General features: G+C 37.8%; 1 protein-coding gene across 2 annotated transcripts in view; it reads left to right on the forward strand.

Annotated features, from left to right (window-relative positions):
* Window positions 1–3,353: 3,353 nt before the first annotated feature.
* The window catches only part of BIRC2 (baculoviral IAP repeat containing 2), a 22,654-nt gene continuing 9,080 nt past the window's right edge, over window positions 3,354–16,927 (forward strand). The window contains exons 1-6 of one of the 2 annotated variants that reach the window (XM_004689047.2): window positions 3,355–5,648; window positions 6,660–6,981; window positions 7,881–8,755; window positions 8,843–8,942; window positions 12,299–12,377; window positions 12,895–12,943. In XM_004689047.2, the coding sequence (XP_004689104.2) occupies window positions 7,921–8,755; window positions 8,843–8,942; window positions 12,299–12,377; window positions 12,895–12,943 (1,063 nt within the window). In that variant the 5' untranslated portion in view covers window positions 3,355–5,648; window positions 6,660–6,981; window positions 7,881–7,920. Of the gene's footprint in view, window positions 5,649–6,659; window positions 8,756–8,842; window positions 8,943–12,298; window positions 12,378–12,894; window positions 12,944–16,927 lie in introns of both variants that reach the window. The other variant, XM_012729891.1, reaches the window with a different exon arrangement.

Here is a 16,927-nt window from a genome sequence, read left to right on the forward strand (position 1 = left end):
GGGGGTGACACAACAGACCTTAGGTCATGATTGAAAATAGCAACCTGTATATCTCACCACTTTGGTGTTACTGCTGTGACTTAGCAGCCCTTGCAACCAACAGCTTGTTTGGTAAATAAATCTGTACTGTTAGTGTGGCAAAATTTCCTCCTCCACTACTTTTCTGGTACTCAACATACTCAATTCATAATTCTTTATCCTTTTCTCCTTTAGTCTTGTTAGAGATTTATGATCAGAAGTACACATGTAATGGAAACTATTTTGGGAGGACAGGCAAAGATCAGGCATCTGAACCAATTCTAGATGTCTCTTACTGTTCTGCAGAGGACGATTAGGAGCAGGGAAGTGGAGTTAGAATCCAGGTATTCTTTCCGATGCTGGAAGGCTATTTCTTTGGGATGCAACTGATTTTGTCTCTTTTAGAAGGTTCAGGTGTTGAGCAGTTTGCTAGCCATTGTCTTTCTGGGATGGGAGGCTGACTTAAATGTAGTATTGTTTAGGTGTTTGTTAACCAGATGTAGGAGAAATATTTAGATAGTATGTACCCTTTTGGCTGCATCTCTTAGATGCTGGTTTTTATGCTATACTATATGTAGTATTTGAACTTTTCCATCTCTGCTATAAAACTCCTGCTCATTTTTGGAATATATAATTAATATAGCCAACTAATTTACTATAATAATTTGTTCATTTGTTTAAGAAAGATTGAATTGGGGTTTCTGTTTCTGAAACTGAAAAGATTCTAATAGCTATAATGACCACTCTAACTCTCCCCAGTTGGCCTTTGGAGCCTAAAGGTCTCGGCACAGTGGATGTGAAGGTGACAGTTCCCTTTGAGGAGAGATAAGATGCAGCCAGTGAAACAGTTGTTTATCTGGCCGGTGGTTGCAAGTTACTTGGGATGGGCTCTTGAGTATCTTGCCATCCCCTACAACCGCTAGGGAAACAAAGTCTGAGCTGCAACAAAAGGGAGGGAGAATTGAAGAAAGCAGACAGACATGAAGGCAGAAGCCTCAGATGAGGCGATGGTCTGTAAGGCGATGGGCTGGACCTCTGGGACTGGGGAAGCTCAACCTCGATGACAAGAACTGGTCCCCCAAGTTTTCACCACTTAATTCTTTCTCTCTGTAACCTGAGCCACCCTCCATCTCTGATGCCCACTGGCTAGGGTGCTGCTATCTTCACAGCCATTGCTGACAATATGTCAGGCAACATTTAAAAATTTTTTTGTGCTTGACATGCCTTAATTCACTTGATTTTTTTTTTTTTTTTGTAACATTACCTACCATCCAACCTGGTCTTCAATTCTGAGTTGATCAGAGAATGGAAACCTCAATATACAACATGTAGTGAGTGTTAAAACTCAGAACTTTGCTGTGGGCTTAATGTCATATTTAAGGCTTGCTTGTTTTAAATTCCTGCCACTCTTTATTCATTTCCTTTTTCTATTAATCAGTAAATTCCTTTGTGGGCACAGGCAGTGTCATTCAGCAGTCATTACTTCCTTTTGACATCTTGCATATTGTACTAGTGTAGATATTTACTAAGTAAATTCCAAAGAATATATTAGATGTGATGTTTAAGAGAGTCATTGTTTTAGAAGCAAGACTAATAACCCTTGAAACAAAGAATTTCACTGAGTCAGCATGACTCATTCTTTTTAAGACCATGCCCATTCACACCCCTTTTGTCAGGAATAGTTAGGCAAGGTCTAATTTCCAGAGTTTGTAATGTGCAAATGTTTTTTCTCCAATTGCACAATCTACCTGTTCTCAGCAGTGTCTGACCTACCCTGTTGTAATTTTCAGTGTCAATTTCTACAACTCTCCGTATTGCTCACACTATCCCAGGTACCTTGAAATTTTTTCAGTTTCTAAACACAACAAACTTTCGCTTCACGGTCTTTAGCTGGAATGTTCTTTCGTTCACTCTCATTTTTAACTCATTCTGAAGGTCTCAGTTTAGATACTACTTTGAAGCTCAGAGAACTTGTCTGACTTTCCATCAAAATCATATCCCTTAAACTTTCTACTGGCTTTTTTTTCTTCACAAAATGAGTCACAATTTCTTTTCACATATTTATTTAATGTCATATTCTGCTGTCCAAATTTCCATGGGACAAGAATCATGTACTTCATACACCAGTGTGTCTAGCACCTGGCACCATGACTGGTATAGAATAGACCCTTATTAATGAATTGATTAATGACTTTCTGGGGTGGGAACAGAAAGTCCTCCTTCATTACCACTGTTGATAAAGTAGACGACATAGTCATTAATGGAAAATCATAAGCCAAAATCTATACTTGTTTAGATAGCTAAAGGAATTTTTGGCGAGGAAAAATCAACCCAATTAAAATTAGATTCATGTAAGAGATGGTACTTGGTACTATTCTTTGGATGATGAAAGCATTTCAATTTAGGAAACAGCATTCTAAAAAGTCAAATATTGGCATTATTATAATCTTAATAGCTAACAGATGCTTATTGGACTTGTACCAATAAATGTACCTTGGTGTCTATATACATAATCTTGTTGGAAATTCACTGCAATTTAAGAAAGACAGTATAGCGTAGGGATTAAAAGGGCAGTTTGTGTGTTCAAATTATAACGAAGTACCATGTGGCAAATTACTTCATGTCTCTGTGCCTTTTAGTGCTTCTGTGTGAATGGAGACAGCATAATGACAGTTCATTGTTCACTTTGTTGATGTTACTGTTAATAAAGCTGATAAAGAATGGAGGTGATGCAACAAAACTTAAGTCATGATTGAAAATAGCAACCTGTATATTTTATTAGGCCAAAACCCATTTCAAATTAGTCTGCACATATTCTGTAATATTATGATATGGTACTGCGTATACTATATCCGATTGTGCATAATAATTATACTTAAAACATTGAAAAGGAACAATAAAACATTTAAAACAGTATCACTGGGCATAGAAGGAAGTAGAAGGGAGTAGAAGGAAGAATGGGAATTTCTTTTAATGTGAAGGAAGGGAATTACAGATGTATGAATAATGAGGTTAAATGAAACCTTGATTTCTTACATTTGAGTTGGAAGTTAAGACTTCATGATACATTTTATTAAAAAACAAAAGCATATTGGGGCCCTTCCTGGTGGCGCAGCGGGTTAAAGCACTGCACTAAAAAGCTTAAGCCACTTCCGCATGAGTTCGATTCCCGCCTGCCCTGGAGGAGATCCACATGGTGTGCAGACCTCTCCTGACCCGCCCGCTGCTCCCCTCAGCAGTGTACTTCGTCCATCTGCCTGTTCTGCTCTGGCTCTGTCTCTGGTGAATCCTCTCACCCTCCGCATCTCTGGCCTGTACCCCAGTTCTGTATGAATAAATCTTAAAAAAAAAAAAAAACCCAAAAAACAAAAGCATATTACTAAGATCTGTTCATGCAACAAATTATAAGAAATACAATTCAATGCCATTTAACATCATTAACATTTAGATTATGGACCTTACTTTGTTTCACTAAAGCAACTGGGGTATTGGAATAAGCGGTTTATTACAGGCATAGGTAAGAAATGTACAAAACCAGCATGGACAGTAATTAAAGACTATTCAAAAGGACTGAAAAGCCAGTGAAAAAAGCTCCATTTGGGCCAAACAACTTAAACAAAAATAATGACAATAACAGCAATGGATTATAACACAAGGTGTTTAAATTCTCTGATTAATAAGATGTCATTGTATAGTAGGAATGGCATTTTGGAAGTTTCTTTCATTTTGTTCCTTTGGCCATCCTGTGTTAATACAATCCTATTTTAAAAGAGCTTCATTACATAACTCCCTTGGAGCACAAATGCCTTCTTTTTTTTTTCCTCAAATTTATCTTGGATCTGTAAATGTCTATTTCTGTAAATATATCAACAAATATTAGGGGGCAACCTGGGTAGCAATATAGACACTATTGAAAGTCATCAGCAACTCTAACTGGAAATATGAAAAAAAGTTAAACGAATAAATGGGCCGTGGAATAATTTAACACTAAAGAACAATGTTATATAAGTTAATGACTAATATTTATTATACTTGAATATTATTGCTTTTTGGGGGGAGAAATAGCTCAGGCTTGAGTTTGGAAATCAAAATTTCCCCCTAAACACAATTTTTTGGTCAGGACAAGAAATGAAAAAGAATAATCCTGAATTCAGAATGAACAATTCTTGTTATAGACACTTGACCTATACATTTTCCCACATATTACTTAGGGAAGTTCTCTAACTTTCTGAGAAATCACGTCTTGAACTAAATACTGAAATAGTACTAAGACAAATGTGCATATTTGGAAGTGTTTAGTCATTGGGAGCCCTGGCATCTCTTTACTTTGTGTCACAAATGGTTGCAAATACTTTCTTTTTACTCTTCATCTTAGGACAGAAGACCTCCAGTTCTGTAACTGACAGGCAGGCAGAAATGACAGTGGCAGGAAATGGGAAATGGTTCAGGGTCCTGGAATTCCCCTGGCTGCCTAATTAAGTGGTTTGTTATTTGGAAGTTTTTGAAATGTTTGTCCCCTGGAGTTCCCCTGAGAGAAGCAAATATCTGATTTCATTGACAAAGTGTTTTTGCCGCAATACAAGTATTTACCACAGGTCACTGCTCCCGGCAGTAGCCGCGGTGAAGACAAAATGTCCACGACTAGTAAAACCGAGATTTTTACTTGTATAACCTTTCAATCAGTTAACTACGTAAAATGTCACTGTTTAGTGGGCGCGGCTGTGGTTCATTACGATTAAATATTACGATTAAATATACACGCACATGAATATTCGCATTCCGTTTTAGTCACATGCAAAAACTAGGGCTGAAGTTTGGCGTGAGACCCCCGTTCATACGCGCAGGGATGACTGTTGGCAATGAAAACACACTTGCTAGTGCCTTTATCTACCAAACAAAAACCCCATAGTTTAAAAGATACAAGAGTCGACTCTAAAATGGCACCATCCTTAGAAGATGATAAAAATCAAGCCTTCAAATCAATCCTCTGACGCAGGCAGAGGATTCTTTAGCGTCTCTCAAACGAAGATCAACTTGATGCTAATTGAAGCTGACAAACCCCCACAAGCCCAGCATGCCGAGCGTCTGACTCTAGGGCTCCTTCCAACGCCGGCTTCCTCCACGTCCACGCCCATCTGCTGCGCTTCAGGGCCACGCAGCTGCGCTCGGCAGCCAGATGGCCACAGCAGTTGGAGGCCGCGAGCCGTTGCAAAAAACCGCTACAACTGTGGATTATTGAAGCAAAAAACGTCGGTGCGCCGCTGCCGCCGCCGCAGTGAGCTCCCACGGGACTGAAGGTCCGAGGTGACGCCAGCCCACGCGGCAGAGAAGCCGTCCAGCGGCGTGTCCGCAGCCTCCTCTCTGGGGCGTGAGGGGCGCAGGACACGTTCAAAGGCTACGACCGCCGCGTCCACATCAAAGTTCCGCATCGCCGCCGCTTCCCATTCCGCGGCCGCAGACTCCCCGGCGCCACGCAGCGTCACCCGACCCAGGCCCGGCGCGCTGACGTCACCTTGCGTCGGCCTGGACGCGGCGGGGCGGGGGCCGGCGGAGCGTGGGACCTGCGTCGCGCTGCTGCTCGGGGCTGAGCCGAACCCCGGCCGCTTCGTGTGGGTCGCGCCGGCTCTGCGGTGAGTGCGCCGCGTCCCGGGCCGGCAGCGCGAATTAGAGCGCGGGGCTCCCAGAGGAAACGGCTCAGAAGCTGCGTCTTCCACAGTCACCGTCCAGGGCCATCCTGGCGGCTGACCGCTTCCTGGCCTTGGCCTGGGCTCGAGGAGTTCTAGGCGTTCATTCCTGGTGGACGCGGGCGGCAGCATCCCCCGCCCCCCTTGGCCTCCGGGGGGCGTCCGTGGTGGGCGGTGAGGACTGTCGCGAAGCGGGGGAAGCTCACTGTGCCCCGCCCCGAGATCGGTAGGGGTGCCCACGAGCAGCTGCGCTCGGACGGGTAAAATGCTTACAAGTGTGAAAAAACGGTCCTGGGCGTTACTTCTTGGAAGCTACGTAGCCGTGCAGCTACGGTTTGTAGCGGGCTGGATCCGCGGGGGCGTCGCACGTAGATAAAAATCGATCCGTGACAGTCGCGGTGCCAATTCCTGGTGGAAGGAAAACGTTCGTGCCCGAGGCCAGTGTTGCACAAACCCCCGTCCTGTGTTTTGTTTCCACTTGCTTTCTGATGATGTGCGGGGACGTGGAGGTTATGGGTCTAGTTACTAAGTTGCTGATAACGTTTTACTGGTACTGGCCAGTGCTTCGTCCTGCAGATCGGATAATAAAAAATAACGTTGCAGTTTTATTACTGCTGTGCTATTATAGCTGATGAAGTGTGTAGATGTCCTACTGTTCCCCTTTGCCTCTGGCAAATTACTAGAGGTATTTTCCTAAAACTATTAAAAGTCACTGAAAAGGGGCAAGAACCCAAAGACAAAACATTTTCTTATGTGGATATGCCCATCTGTCCAAAAAATTTGTACATTTAAAACTGTCATTTAGTATACAGGTGATGGGTTGTATTTGTTTTAGTTTTAGCTTTTCCAGTTAGAAAGTTTGGGTAACAAATTGCTGGAATTAAGATTTGTTGTTCTAAAGTGTAAATCGTATTACATTGAGTAAACTGAACTACAGCTTTTTTTTTTTTCTTTCAGATCTGCAGCCCTGAAGAGTCTGCTTTCACCTTTCTTCCCTCTTCTTCCTCTCCCCCCCCCAGTAATAAATCCCAACTTGGACACCGTGAACTTTATAAAGGGATATAGTTTGATTCTGTGGACTGTAATTTTGTATATGAAATATATTGTTAAAATTTGAAGGGTTTTCAGAAAGAAGGCTAATAGGGCTAGTCATGCATAAACTGTAATCCTTTGGTAATTTATTTGTGATAGCATTAGAAAGGACAAACAGTAGTTCAACATATTGATTGCTCTTTCGTTATAAAATGAATAATAGAGATCTGTGATCCTCAAGTAAAAGGTAGGTTATTTAATTTTTAAATGCAGCATAAAGTTTCTGCCGTGGAGCTTTTATGTATTACTGGTTTATAGAGATAATAGCTTCCATCGATGAAATATAATAAAGTAGTATGCAAAGTTTGGAAGAAAGACAACATAATGATGCTGTAGGAAATGGAAACAGGTAATATTTAAGAAAGATGGAAGAATTAGCAGTTTGTGAACTTTAAAATTAGTTTCATTTGATGTAGTTATAACAGCTGTTTAGTTCAGCAAAGCTTGTGGATGTCGTGTTAACATCCTCAAAAGTTGTTAACTGAAGCTGATGTAATCCACTTCAGTAGATGACATTAGCCAGTAGGCAGTGTGACCCTCTGAACACTAATTCTTGTTTACTAGGGTAAAACAACATACTTTTTCATATCAAGTGCTTGCAGAGAAAGAAGCTTGCATATACATCTTTTCTTGGTGTATAATGAGTAATTGGTCTAATATCTGTAGGTTGTAACCAGAAGCAAAAGGCACAATTTGGGTATTTTATCATCCTTTAGAGTTAAACCTTTAAAAATTCAAAGGGGTTAGAAACCTTTTTGAAGTACACCAAATTCTTTTCAGCCATTAGAATAGGATTTTACCAGATATGAATAAACCCAGCATTTGAATTACCTAGAAGACTCACTATAATCCTAAGGAATACTAAGTACTCTCTTGGTATTTTAGGAGAGATATTGATCCCACCTGAGTGTAAACTGGAGCATGAATCCAGAAAAAGTAGGTTTAGTCAGTTTTACTTAAGTAGGAGCCTATCACTTGATTCTGTTTTGTGGTTAAAATCTAGTGTGAAAAAATAAGAAATTTCATGTGAAGTTTTTTTAGCTGTCAAGAACTAAAATCACTCATGCACAAAACTACCTCCCAAAGACTTGTCCTAGGTTCTTCGTGTCAAAAAATTAAGAATATAATGGAAGATAGCACACTTTTGTCAAATTGGACAAATGACAACAAACAGAAAATGAAATACGACTTTTCATGTGAACTCTACAGAATGTCTACATACTCAGCTTTCCCTGCTGGTGTTCCTGTCTCAGAAAGGAGTCTCGCTCGAGCAGGTTTTTATTACACTGGTGTGATTGACAAGGTCAAATGCTTCTGTTGTGGCCTGATGCTGGATAACTGGAAACAAGGAGACAATCCAATTGAAAAGCATAAACAGTTATATCCTAGTTGTAGCTTTATTCAGAATCTGCTTTCTGTTACTAATCTGGATTTCACTTCTAAGAATAATTCTCTAGTGAGAACCAATTCTGCACATTCGTTATCTCCCACTTTGGAACACAGTGGCTCATCTAGTGGTTCTTACTCCAATCTTTCCCTAAACCCTATTAATTCTAGAACAGTTGAAGACTTCTCCCCAGTGAGGACTAACCCCTACAGTTATGCAATGAGTACTGAAGAAGCCAGATTTCTTACTTATCATATGTGGCCATTAACGTTTTTGTCACCATCAGAATTGGCCAGAGCTGGATTTTATTATCTAGGACCTGGAGATAGGGTTGCCTGTTTCGCCTGTGGTGGGACACTAAGTAACTGGGAACCGAAGGATGATGCTATGTCAGAACACCGGAGACATTTCCCCAACTGTCCATTTCTGGAAAATTCTCTAGGAATGCTAAGATACAGCATTTCAAATTTGAGCATGCAAACACATGCAGCTCGACTGAGAACATTTACCTACTGGCCATCTAGTGTTCCAGTTCGGCCTGAACAACTTGCAAGTGCTGGCTTCTATTGTGTGGGTAAGAAACATGCTAACACAGAGCTGTATGTTTTATCTGGTTAATTTTGATTTACATACTAGAATTGGTTTGTATTCAACTGCTTAGGTCGTAATGATGATGTCAAATGCTTTTGCTGTGATGGTGGACTGAGGTGTTGGGAATCTGGAGATGATCCGTGGATGGAACATGCCAAATGGTTTCCAAGGTAATTATTTTGGAAAGTGTCCTGACACAGAAGTCTGCCTAAAAAAAGGTAGGCAGGCTTGCATTGTTTAGATTTCAGTATAACAAAGCTTTCTCTTATGCCACTGGGGAATTAACCTTTTAAAACACTGTTTTTGTTTTTTTTTTTTTAAAGATTTATTTATTCACACAGAGCTGGGGTACCAGCCACAGGCACAGGGGTGGTTTGATGCTTCACCAGAGACAGAGTGGGGAGCAGAACAGGTAGATCGATGAAGTACACTGCTGAGGGGAGTAGCGGGCAAGACAGGAGAGGTCTGCCATACCCTGTGGTCATTTCCAGGGCTGGGGATCGAACTCCCACTGAAGCAGTTGCTGCCAGCTTGCAGTCCTGTATCCTAACCTGGTGCATCTCCAGGGAGAGCCCTTAAAACACTGTATTTTAACAAAAAATGTAGAATGCCCTGTGTCGTCTTCTTGCAAGCCATGTGTTCAGGATACAATTCAGCTTAGTTTTTATTACTTATTTATAATTGTGGTCATACATTTATATAGCTCATTTTTCTTTAAAGAAGATTTAAGGATTAAAAGATATATAAAATATACGTATTTTATATATAAAAGGGGCAAATTAGAAAAAGGCAAGAAAGGAAAATGAAGGATGTAAAATGGATATAGAAATAGGACATGAATATGCATATAGTAGCATTTCATTAGGCTTGATTTTAATTGTAGATTTTTCCTGTATAACAATCTTGTGATAGGTCATTTATCTTCATTTAGTCACTCTGTCTCTAGCAGTATCTCTTACCTTTACTGTGGTCTATGAATTTAAAGACAGTGTAGTTAATGAAAATAGAATTAAAAATTAATTTTGTCTTTGTTATTAAATAGCTATGTGAACTTGGATAAATCATGCCACTTTGAACCCCATCTGGTAAATGAGGGTAATTAAAAAGTAGGTAATTAAAAAAAATTGTGATAAAGTCCACATAACATAAAATTTACCATTCCAACTTTTTAATTATACAGTTCTGTGACATTAAGTACATTCACTTTGTTCCTCAATTATTACCACTATTCATTTCCAGATTGTTCTCACCTTCTCACGCTGAAACTTTTACTCATTAATTTTGCGTTTGGTACTCCGCCAGTCCCTGACAGCCACCTTTCTACTTTCTCTCTTGGCATTTTACATTGTGGATGTTTCATTTAAGTGGGAGTGGAAAAGGCAGACCATACTTTGACCTGCTAGTGCCTTTCACAATAATGAGGAATCTCTTCAACCTCTTCATGAAATTAAAACATCCTTTTTTGTCTTTCCATGATAAATTTGAAGTAATATTTTATTATGATTCAGTATATTATGAAGACATCTTTGGATTACATCTTTAATAGTCATAACAACATGAAGTATGACTTTCTAGTGCTTGAAAGTGCTATTTTGTTTTCTTATGTAATAAAAAACATGTTTTAAACATTGTTAGAATTTTAAATGTTGATTATACCTCACTTTGAGGAATTAATGTAATTTGAATCAGAATTAGTATGGTATTAAAAAGACAAAGCTGGCTTTCTAATTCTAGTGTATGAGTAGCTGCATTTTGTCCTTTATGAAACAAAACCAATAAATCTTGGCTTACTGCAATAGTTTGTATTTTGTTTTAGATAGTTAAATAAGGGAAAAGGTTTGAGATGCTTTTTATTAAAAAACACCTGAAACAACAAATTTCAGTTGTGGATAATCTTTAACTTCAGTCAATGAAAAACTAAAGTGATAATTGTTACTACATTTTACCAGTTTTGGGTATCTAGTGGAGCCTGTTTTAATGCTGGGATATGTCAGCAAATAAGAGACAAAAATCTTTGTCCAGATAGAATTTACTGGAGTAGGAGGAAGTTTGGGCAAGCTAGGGTTCATTATGTGACCTTTCTTTAATCATTATGAATATAAATCATTTACAAAGTAGATTCAAAGTTGTCTAATGAGAAGGACCTCAGTGATTGCTAGCTGTGTTACTGAGGTGAAAAACAAGTGCTGAGCTTGCTTCTATAATCTCTACTGGTAGTCTGTTCACCAGGTGAAGGACCCAGAGATGCTATCAGCATCCCAGTAATGAGTAAAGCCACTGGGAGCATTGAACATTGTATGGATGTATGTTTTCATTTTGCTTAGGTGAAGTGAACACTTCAAGTGGCATGGGAGGTTATATGCAAGTTTTGTTTTAAATTTATGAGAAAGTGCCAAACTATTTTCTTAAATGGCTGTATCATTTTCAAGCCCCCATCCCGGGCCCCCCCTCCCCCTCAGGTTTTCCACATTCTCAGCACTTGGAATTGTCAGTCTTTTTGAGTTTAACCTTTCTGATAGGTGTTTGGTGGTTTTTAATGGCAGTCTTAATTAATTAGTAAGTCCTTAATGACGATTAACGGTGACCATCTTACTTGCTTATTTGCTATCCGTACATCATTAGTGAAGTATCTGTTCAAATAGTGTAACCATTTTAAGTTTTCAGTAACTTTTGAGAATTCTTAACATATTTGGGATACAACTTCTCATTCAGCTAAGTTTAGTGAGCTGTTAGTCCATAGCTTTTTATTTTCTTAAGTGTGTTTTGATAAGTAGAAATCTTAAAATTTGACCTCAGTTTATTAATTTTATCTTTTTTGTGGATTATGCTGTTGGTTTCATCGAATAAATCTTAACAAGGAGATACTTCTAAAAGTTTTATTGTTTTAGGTTTTACACTTAGATCTGGGATTCAATTTTCGTTTACTTTTGTATATAGCTTAAACATAGGTTGAGGACCTTTGCTTTTGTGAATGGAGAACTAGTTGTCTAATACCATTTGTTGTAAACAAATGGAATGGGATGGAAAAAATACTGTGAATTTTGTGGAACACCTTTTTGAAGACTTACTAGTTTGCAAACAGTTGCTTGAGGAACACTTCACATATATATAGTGGAAATACTTGATTCTGTATTTTTTAAAGGGAGATTTTACACTTCAAATATAATAGAGGAAAGGACAGTGAAGAAAGATGAATGGTTATTGTGAAAGATCCATTTTGGGAATGTTGAATTACTGTTTCTGATAATGTTACATCCCAAAAGGATATACCTAGTACATTTTTCAAGTCTCAGTTTTTGTTCTTTTATAGGTCCAAGCTCTTTTGTTATTGTGTTAATGGGATTATATGGAAAATGTACAAATGCATCAACACATACCAAGACTGAGCTTATTTTGTGAGAGATTTTTTTCTGTTTGATATGCATGTATGTTTGTGCTGTAAAATGTTTATACCATGGGGTACAGAGTTTAAAAGTTATTTTTCTTTACATTATTGGCTTAAAAGTTTTTTCTTTGGCTATTTCAGGTGTGAATTCTTAATACGAATGAAAGGACAGGAGTTTGTTGATGAGATTCAGGCTAGATATCCTCATTTACTTGAACAGGTAAATATATTTTTATTCTTGGCAACATTGAAGTCTCCTAAATGATAATCACAAACAGTATTGTGGGAAGTGATATTTATATTTGCTTTCTTTTTACTGCATACTAATGATAACTTTCTTTTTGATTTTTATAACTACCTTTCTTTGTTCAGAGCTTTCAGACAAGATTTTTGTTTGTGGAGTTTTGAAAAATCACCCCACTGTCACTGTGCAAGTGTGTGGTGAGGTTAGACAAGTATCTTTTCCAGAAAATCAAACAAAAATACCTTTTTAGGAGTTTGGAACATGACAACTTAATGAAATGAAAAGCCCTTAGTATTTTCTTCTACCTTTTTGATATTAAGGAAATGCTTGAATTTTAGTTTTAGAAGTAGGTGAAGTTCAAAGAAATTTTTATGTCAAGATAAAACAATGAAAAGTGAAGTCTGCAACTTAGTTTTCCAGAGGATGTACATAACTTACTTTAATGTTGCCCTGCTGAGGTTGCTGATTTTACTACCTTTCTTCTATTTCATAGCTGTTGTCAACTTCAGATACCCCTGAAGAAGAAAATGCAGATCCACCAAGTATGTATGAAATAGCTTTTATTTTAAGAATGAAAAGATGAATGTTAGTAACTCTTATAGTGCTGACATTCCAGCTGGGGAGACTAGAAACAAATGTAAGCCATAGTAAATAGCTGAAAGAAATCTAAATAAGCTGCAAATAATAAATCCTCTAAAGAGGAAAAATTTGCTATAAGCTATTCTAGTGCCATGGAAGGAAGTTAATCTTTTGATGAGAACTTAATTTTAGCCATTTCTGGCATTGAGCTCATGTGCATAATTATGCAGTAATAGTGTCCAGAATACCAAAGATAATAGTCCATTGTTTCCTGCTCTAAGCACATGGAAAAGGGTCTTCTCTTGTTGGCATCCACTTTCAAACAAATAATAATAGATTTATAGAAGAATCAGAAAAAAAGGTGACTGAGGTATACAAGAATTCAAGAAACCATATCTGAGGAGGGTTGTCAAGGATATACTGGTACTTGACTTGGAAAAGAGGATACAGGATAACGATTTTCTCTAGAATATAGTAGTACTGACCTTATTCTAAACTTATAACTGCAGTTTTCTTTCTTTCTTTTCTTTTTTTTTTTTTAAAGATATTTATGCACACAAGAGCTGGGGGATAGGCTAGAGGTGTCAAGGTAGGGGGAATGGTGGTGGTGAGTGGATTCACTGGAGACAGAGTGGGGAGTATAACAGGCGAATCTATTGAAATAATACTGCTAAGGGGAGCAGCAGGTGAAACAAGGAGAGTTCTCCTGTGCCACATGGGTTAACTCCTTAGCCGGGGATGGAACTCAGGCCATAGTGGCTGGTGATAGCTTGATAATTGAGACTTTAACCTCTATGCCACCAGGGTGGCCCAATAACCCCAGTTTTCTGATCACAGAGCTGCCCTGTGATCAATTCTACTGCACTTACGTAATAAAATTACTTTATCAATCTTCCAAATTACTTTCACATTTTCTGTTAAGTTTCCAGTGCTCTTTCCTGCCTTATTCTCAGCTCATTAACAAAATAAAAATAATCAAAAGATTACTACATTTTCTCACCATTGTAGCCAACAGTATTGCTTTCTGTTATTTTATAAAGTTTGATTTGCCCTTGCCCTTATTTGAGACCAACTCTTCCACTTGACCTCTGTCCTTTGAATCACATCTCCGTTTAAGAACTTTGCTTTGGTACTGATCAACCTTTCTTTCTCACACAGTTTTAAATCACCCTGAATCATTTATTTTAAATACATAGCATATTATTTCAGTGCGAAGAAAACCTTTCCTTGAACCTATGTCCCCATTCACTTGTCAAATTTCTCTGCTTCCCTTTACAACAAAATCCCTAGAAAGATTTATCTGTGCTTACTCTCATCGTCACCTTGAGTTCTTTGACCACTTCTAATAAAAGTTGTTCTTGTTTTGGGCCTCCCTGATGGCCTAGGGTTTAATGTTTCAGGCCTGATTATCACCACTACATTTTGAGTTTGATCCCTGGCCACATATGGTGCATCAGACCTCCCGGTCTCTCCTGCTGCTCACCTCAGCAGTGTTATTTCAGTAGCTCTGCCCGTTCTGCTCCCCACTCTCTCTAATGAATCCTTTAATACTCCACTCCTGTACATCTGGCCTATACCCCAGTTCTTCTATACACAAATAAATATATTCTTTAAACTGTTCTTGTTTCAGCAAATCTACTATTTGATCAGTTAGCAGCATTTGAAAATGTTCAGTATTTCACCCTCCTCCCCCCAGCTTTATTGAGATATAATTGGTATATGATACTGTGTAAGTATGTGGTGTACAGTGTCATAGTTTGATAAACATTTTGTGAAATAATTATCATATAAGATTAATAGATTTGTCATCTCTCATATATTTTTTAGGTAGTGAGAACATTTAGGTTTTCTCTTAGCATATAACACAGTGTATAATTATAGTCATTGTGTTGTTTATTAGATTACCAGAATTTACTGGTAAAGTAATTTATGATGTTGGAAATGGTAAGATTTCCTTTTTTGTGACTAAGTAATATCCTACCACAGACCTGTAAAACCTCATTTTCTTTATATGTTGATGGACTCTTAGAGAATGATTCATATGTTGCCTATTGTGAATACTGTTGTAGTAGACATGCATTTCCCTTTGGAATATACATACAAGGAGGGTTGCTGGATCATATGGTAGTTCTTATTTTCTTAGAACTGTCTGTACTGTTTTTCATACCAGTTCTGGCAATTTACATTTCTATACCTACAATGCACAAGGGTTCCCTTTGCTCCACATCATCTTCAACACTTAGTCTTGTCTATATAGTCATTTTAACAGTTGTGAGATGATAGTTCATATCTTTGGAAAAAATTTCTATTCAGCTCCTCTTTCATATTTTTTAAATAAAGTAGCATTGTTTCACTTTATTTTGGTGATGTCAACTTTCTCCCCTCAGACGTGGTCACAGTACCTCTCCCACCACCAGTGCATCCATCGTTCTCTACTATAGTACAAATGTTTTCTCACATACCTTCCTTTTCCTCACTCCCACTCCAGTGACTCCCTTGTATGATCAGTTTAATTTTAATTGGATTTGGTTATTCTTTTGCTATTGAGATGTATGAGTTTCTTTTAGGTTTTCGTATTAACCACTTGTCTGATAAATGGTTTCCTAATATTTTCTTCCTTTCTGTAGGTTGACTCATCACTATGGTTAGTTGTATTTTTTACTGTACAGGACTTCCAGGTTTTTTTTTTTTGCTTTTGTTGCTTGTACTTTTGGAAAAAAAATCACTTCCAAGGACAGTGTCAAGGACCTTCTTCTGTATTTTCTTATAGGAGTTTTATGTTTTCAAGTCTTACATTGAAATATTTAATCCATTTTGAGTTAATTTTTGTGAGTGCAATAAGGTAGATATCCAGTTTTATTCTTCTGTGAATATTTCCTACCATCTTCTATTGAAAGATTTTTTTTTCTCTATTGATTATTCTTTGCTCCCTTGTCAAATATTAGTTGCTGTTGTACCGTCTATTTTTGGGCCCTTAATTGGGCTACATTGGGCTATGTATCTATTTTTATGTTAATTCTATACTCTTGGCTACTATAGCTTTACAGTGTCTTCTTTGGAGAAAGTTTAGTTTGAAGTTAGGAAGTATGGTACCTCCAGCTTTATTTTTTCTGATGATTTTTCTTTTTAATTTCATTTTTTCACAGAAGAACTATGAGTAGGCCAGAGGTGCCTGGGGTGTGGGGGTGTGGGGAGTGTGGTTTGTGAGAGGAGTCATCAGAGACAGAGTATGAAGCAGAATGCACAGATTAACTGAAATACACTGCTAAGAGGAGCAGCAGGCAATTTGGGAGAGGTCTGCTGAACCATGTAGGTTAACTCCCTGGCTGGGTATCAAATTCAGGCCTTAGAGGTGATAGCACTGAGACTTAATCCTTAGGACTTTTCTGGTGATTTCTTTGGCTGTTGTGGTCTTTGTGTTTTGTATGAATTTTAGACTTAATTTTTCTATTTCTGTGAAATATGCTATTGGAATTTTGGTAGAGTTAACATTGAATTATAGATGATTGTAGATGATATGTATATTTCAGAATATTATTTGTTCTCATACATGGGTATCTTTCCATTTGTGTTTTTCATCATTATCTTACAGTTTTCAGTATACATTTTCTTTTCCTCACTGGTTAAACTTTTTCTCAAAAAAATTTTTTTTGACTAGGTATGTAATTGGCTGTATTTTATTGTTTTGGTTCTGTAGTATCTGGGATTTTTTTTCCTTATTCCTTTTTCAGATGTTTTCATTTATGTATACTGTATTGATTTTTGTATGTGAAGCTTTTTTTATCCTGAAAGTTTTATTGAATTCATTTATAAGTTCTAACAGTCTTTTTGGTGTAATCATTAGGGTTTTCTGTATATAGACTGTGTCCTATCAAACAGAGACTTTTGCTTCTTTCTATTTTGATACCCTTTTTTTTTTTACAAAAGTTTATTTTTACATCATTTTG

Source organism: Condylura cristata, unplaced genomic scaffold (assembly GCF_000260355.1).
Source record: "Condylura cristata isolate star-nosed mole 26May11 unplaced genomic scaffold, ConCri1.0 scaffold00025, whole genome shotgun sequence".
Classification (NCBI taxonomy): Eukaryota; Metazoa; Chordata; class Mammalia; order Eulipotyphla; family Talpidae; genus Condylura; species Condylura cristata.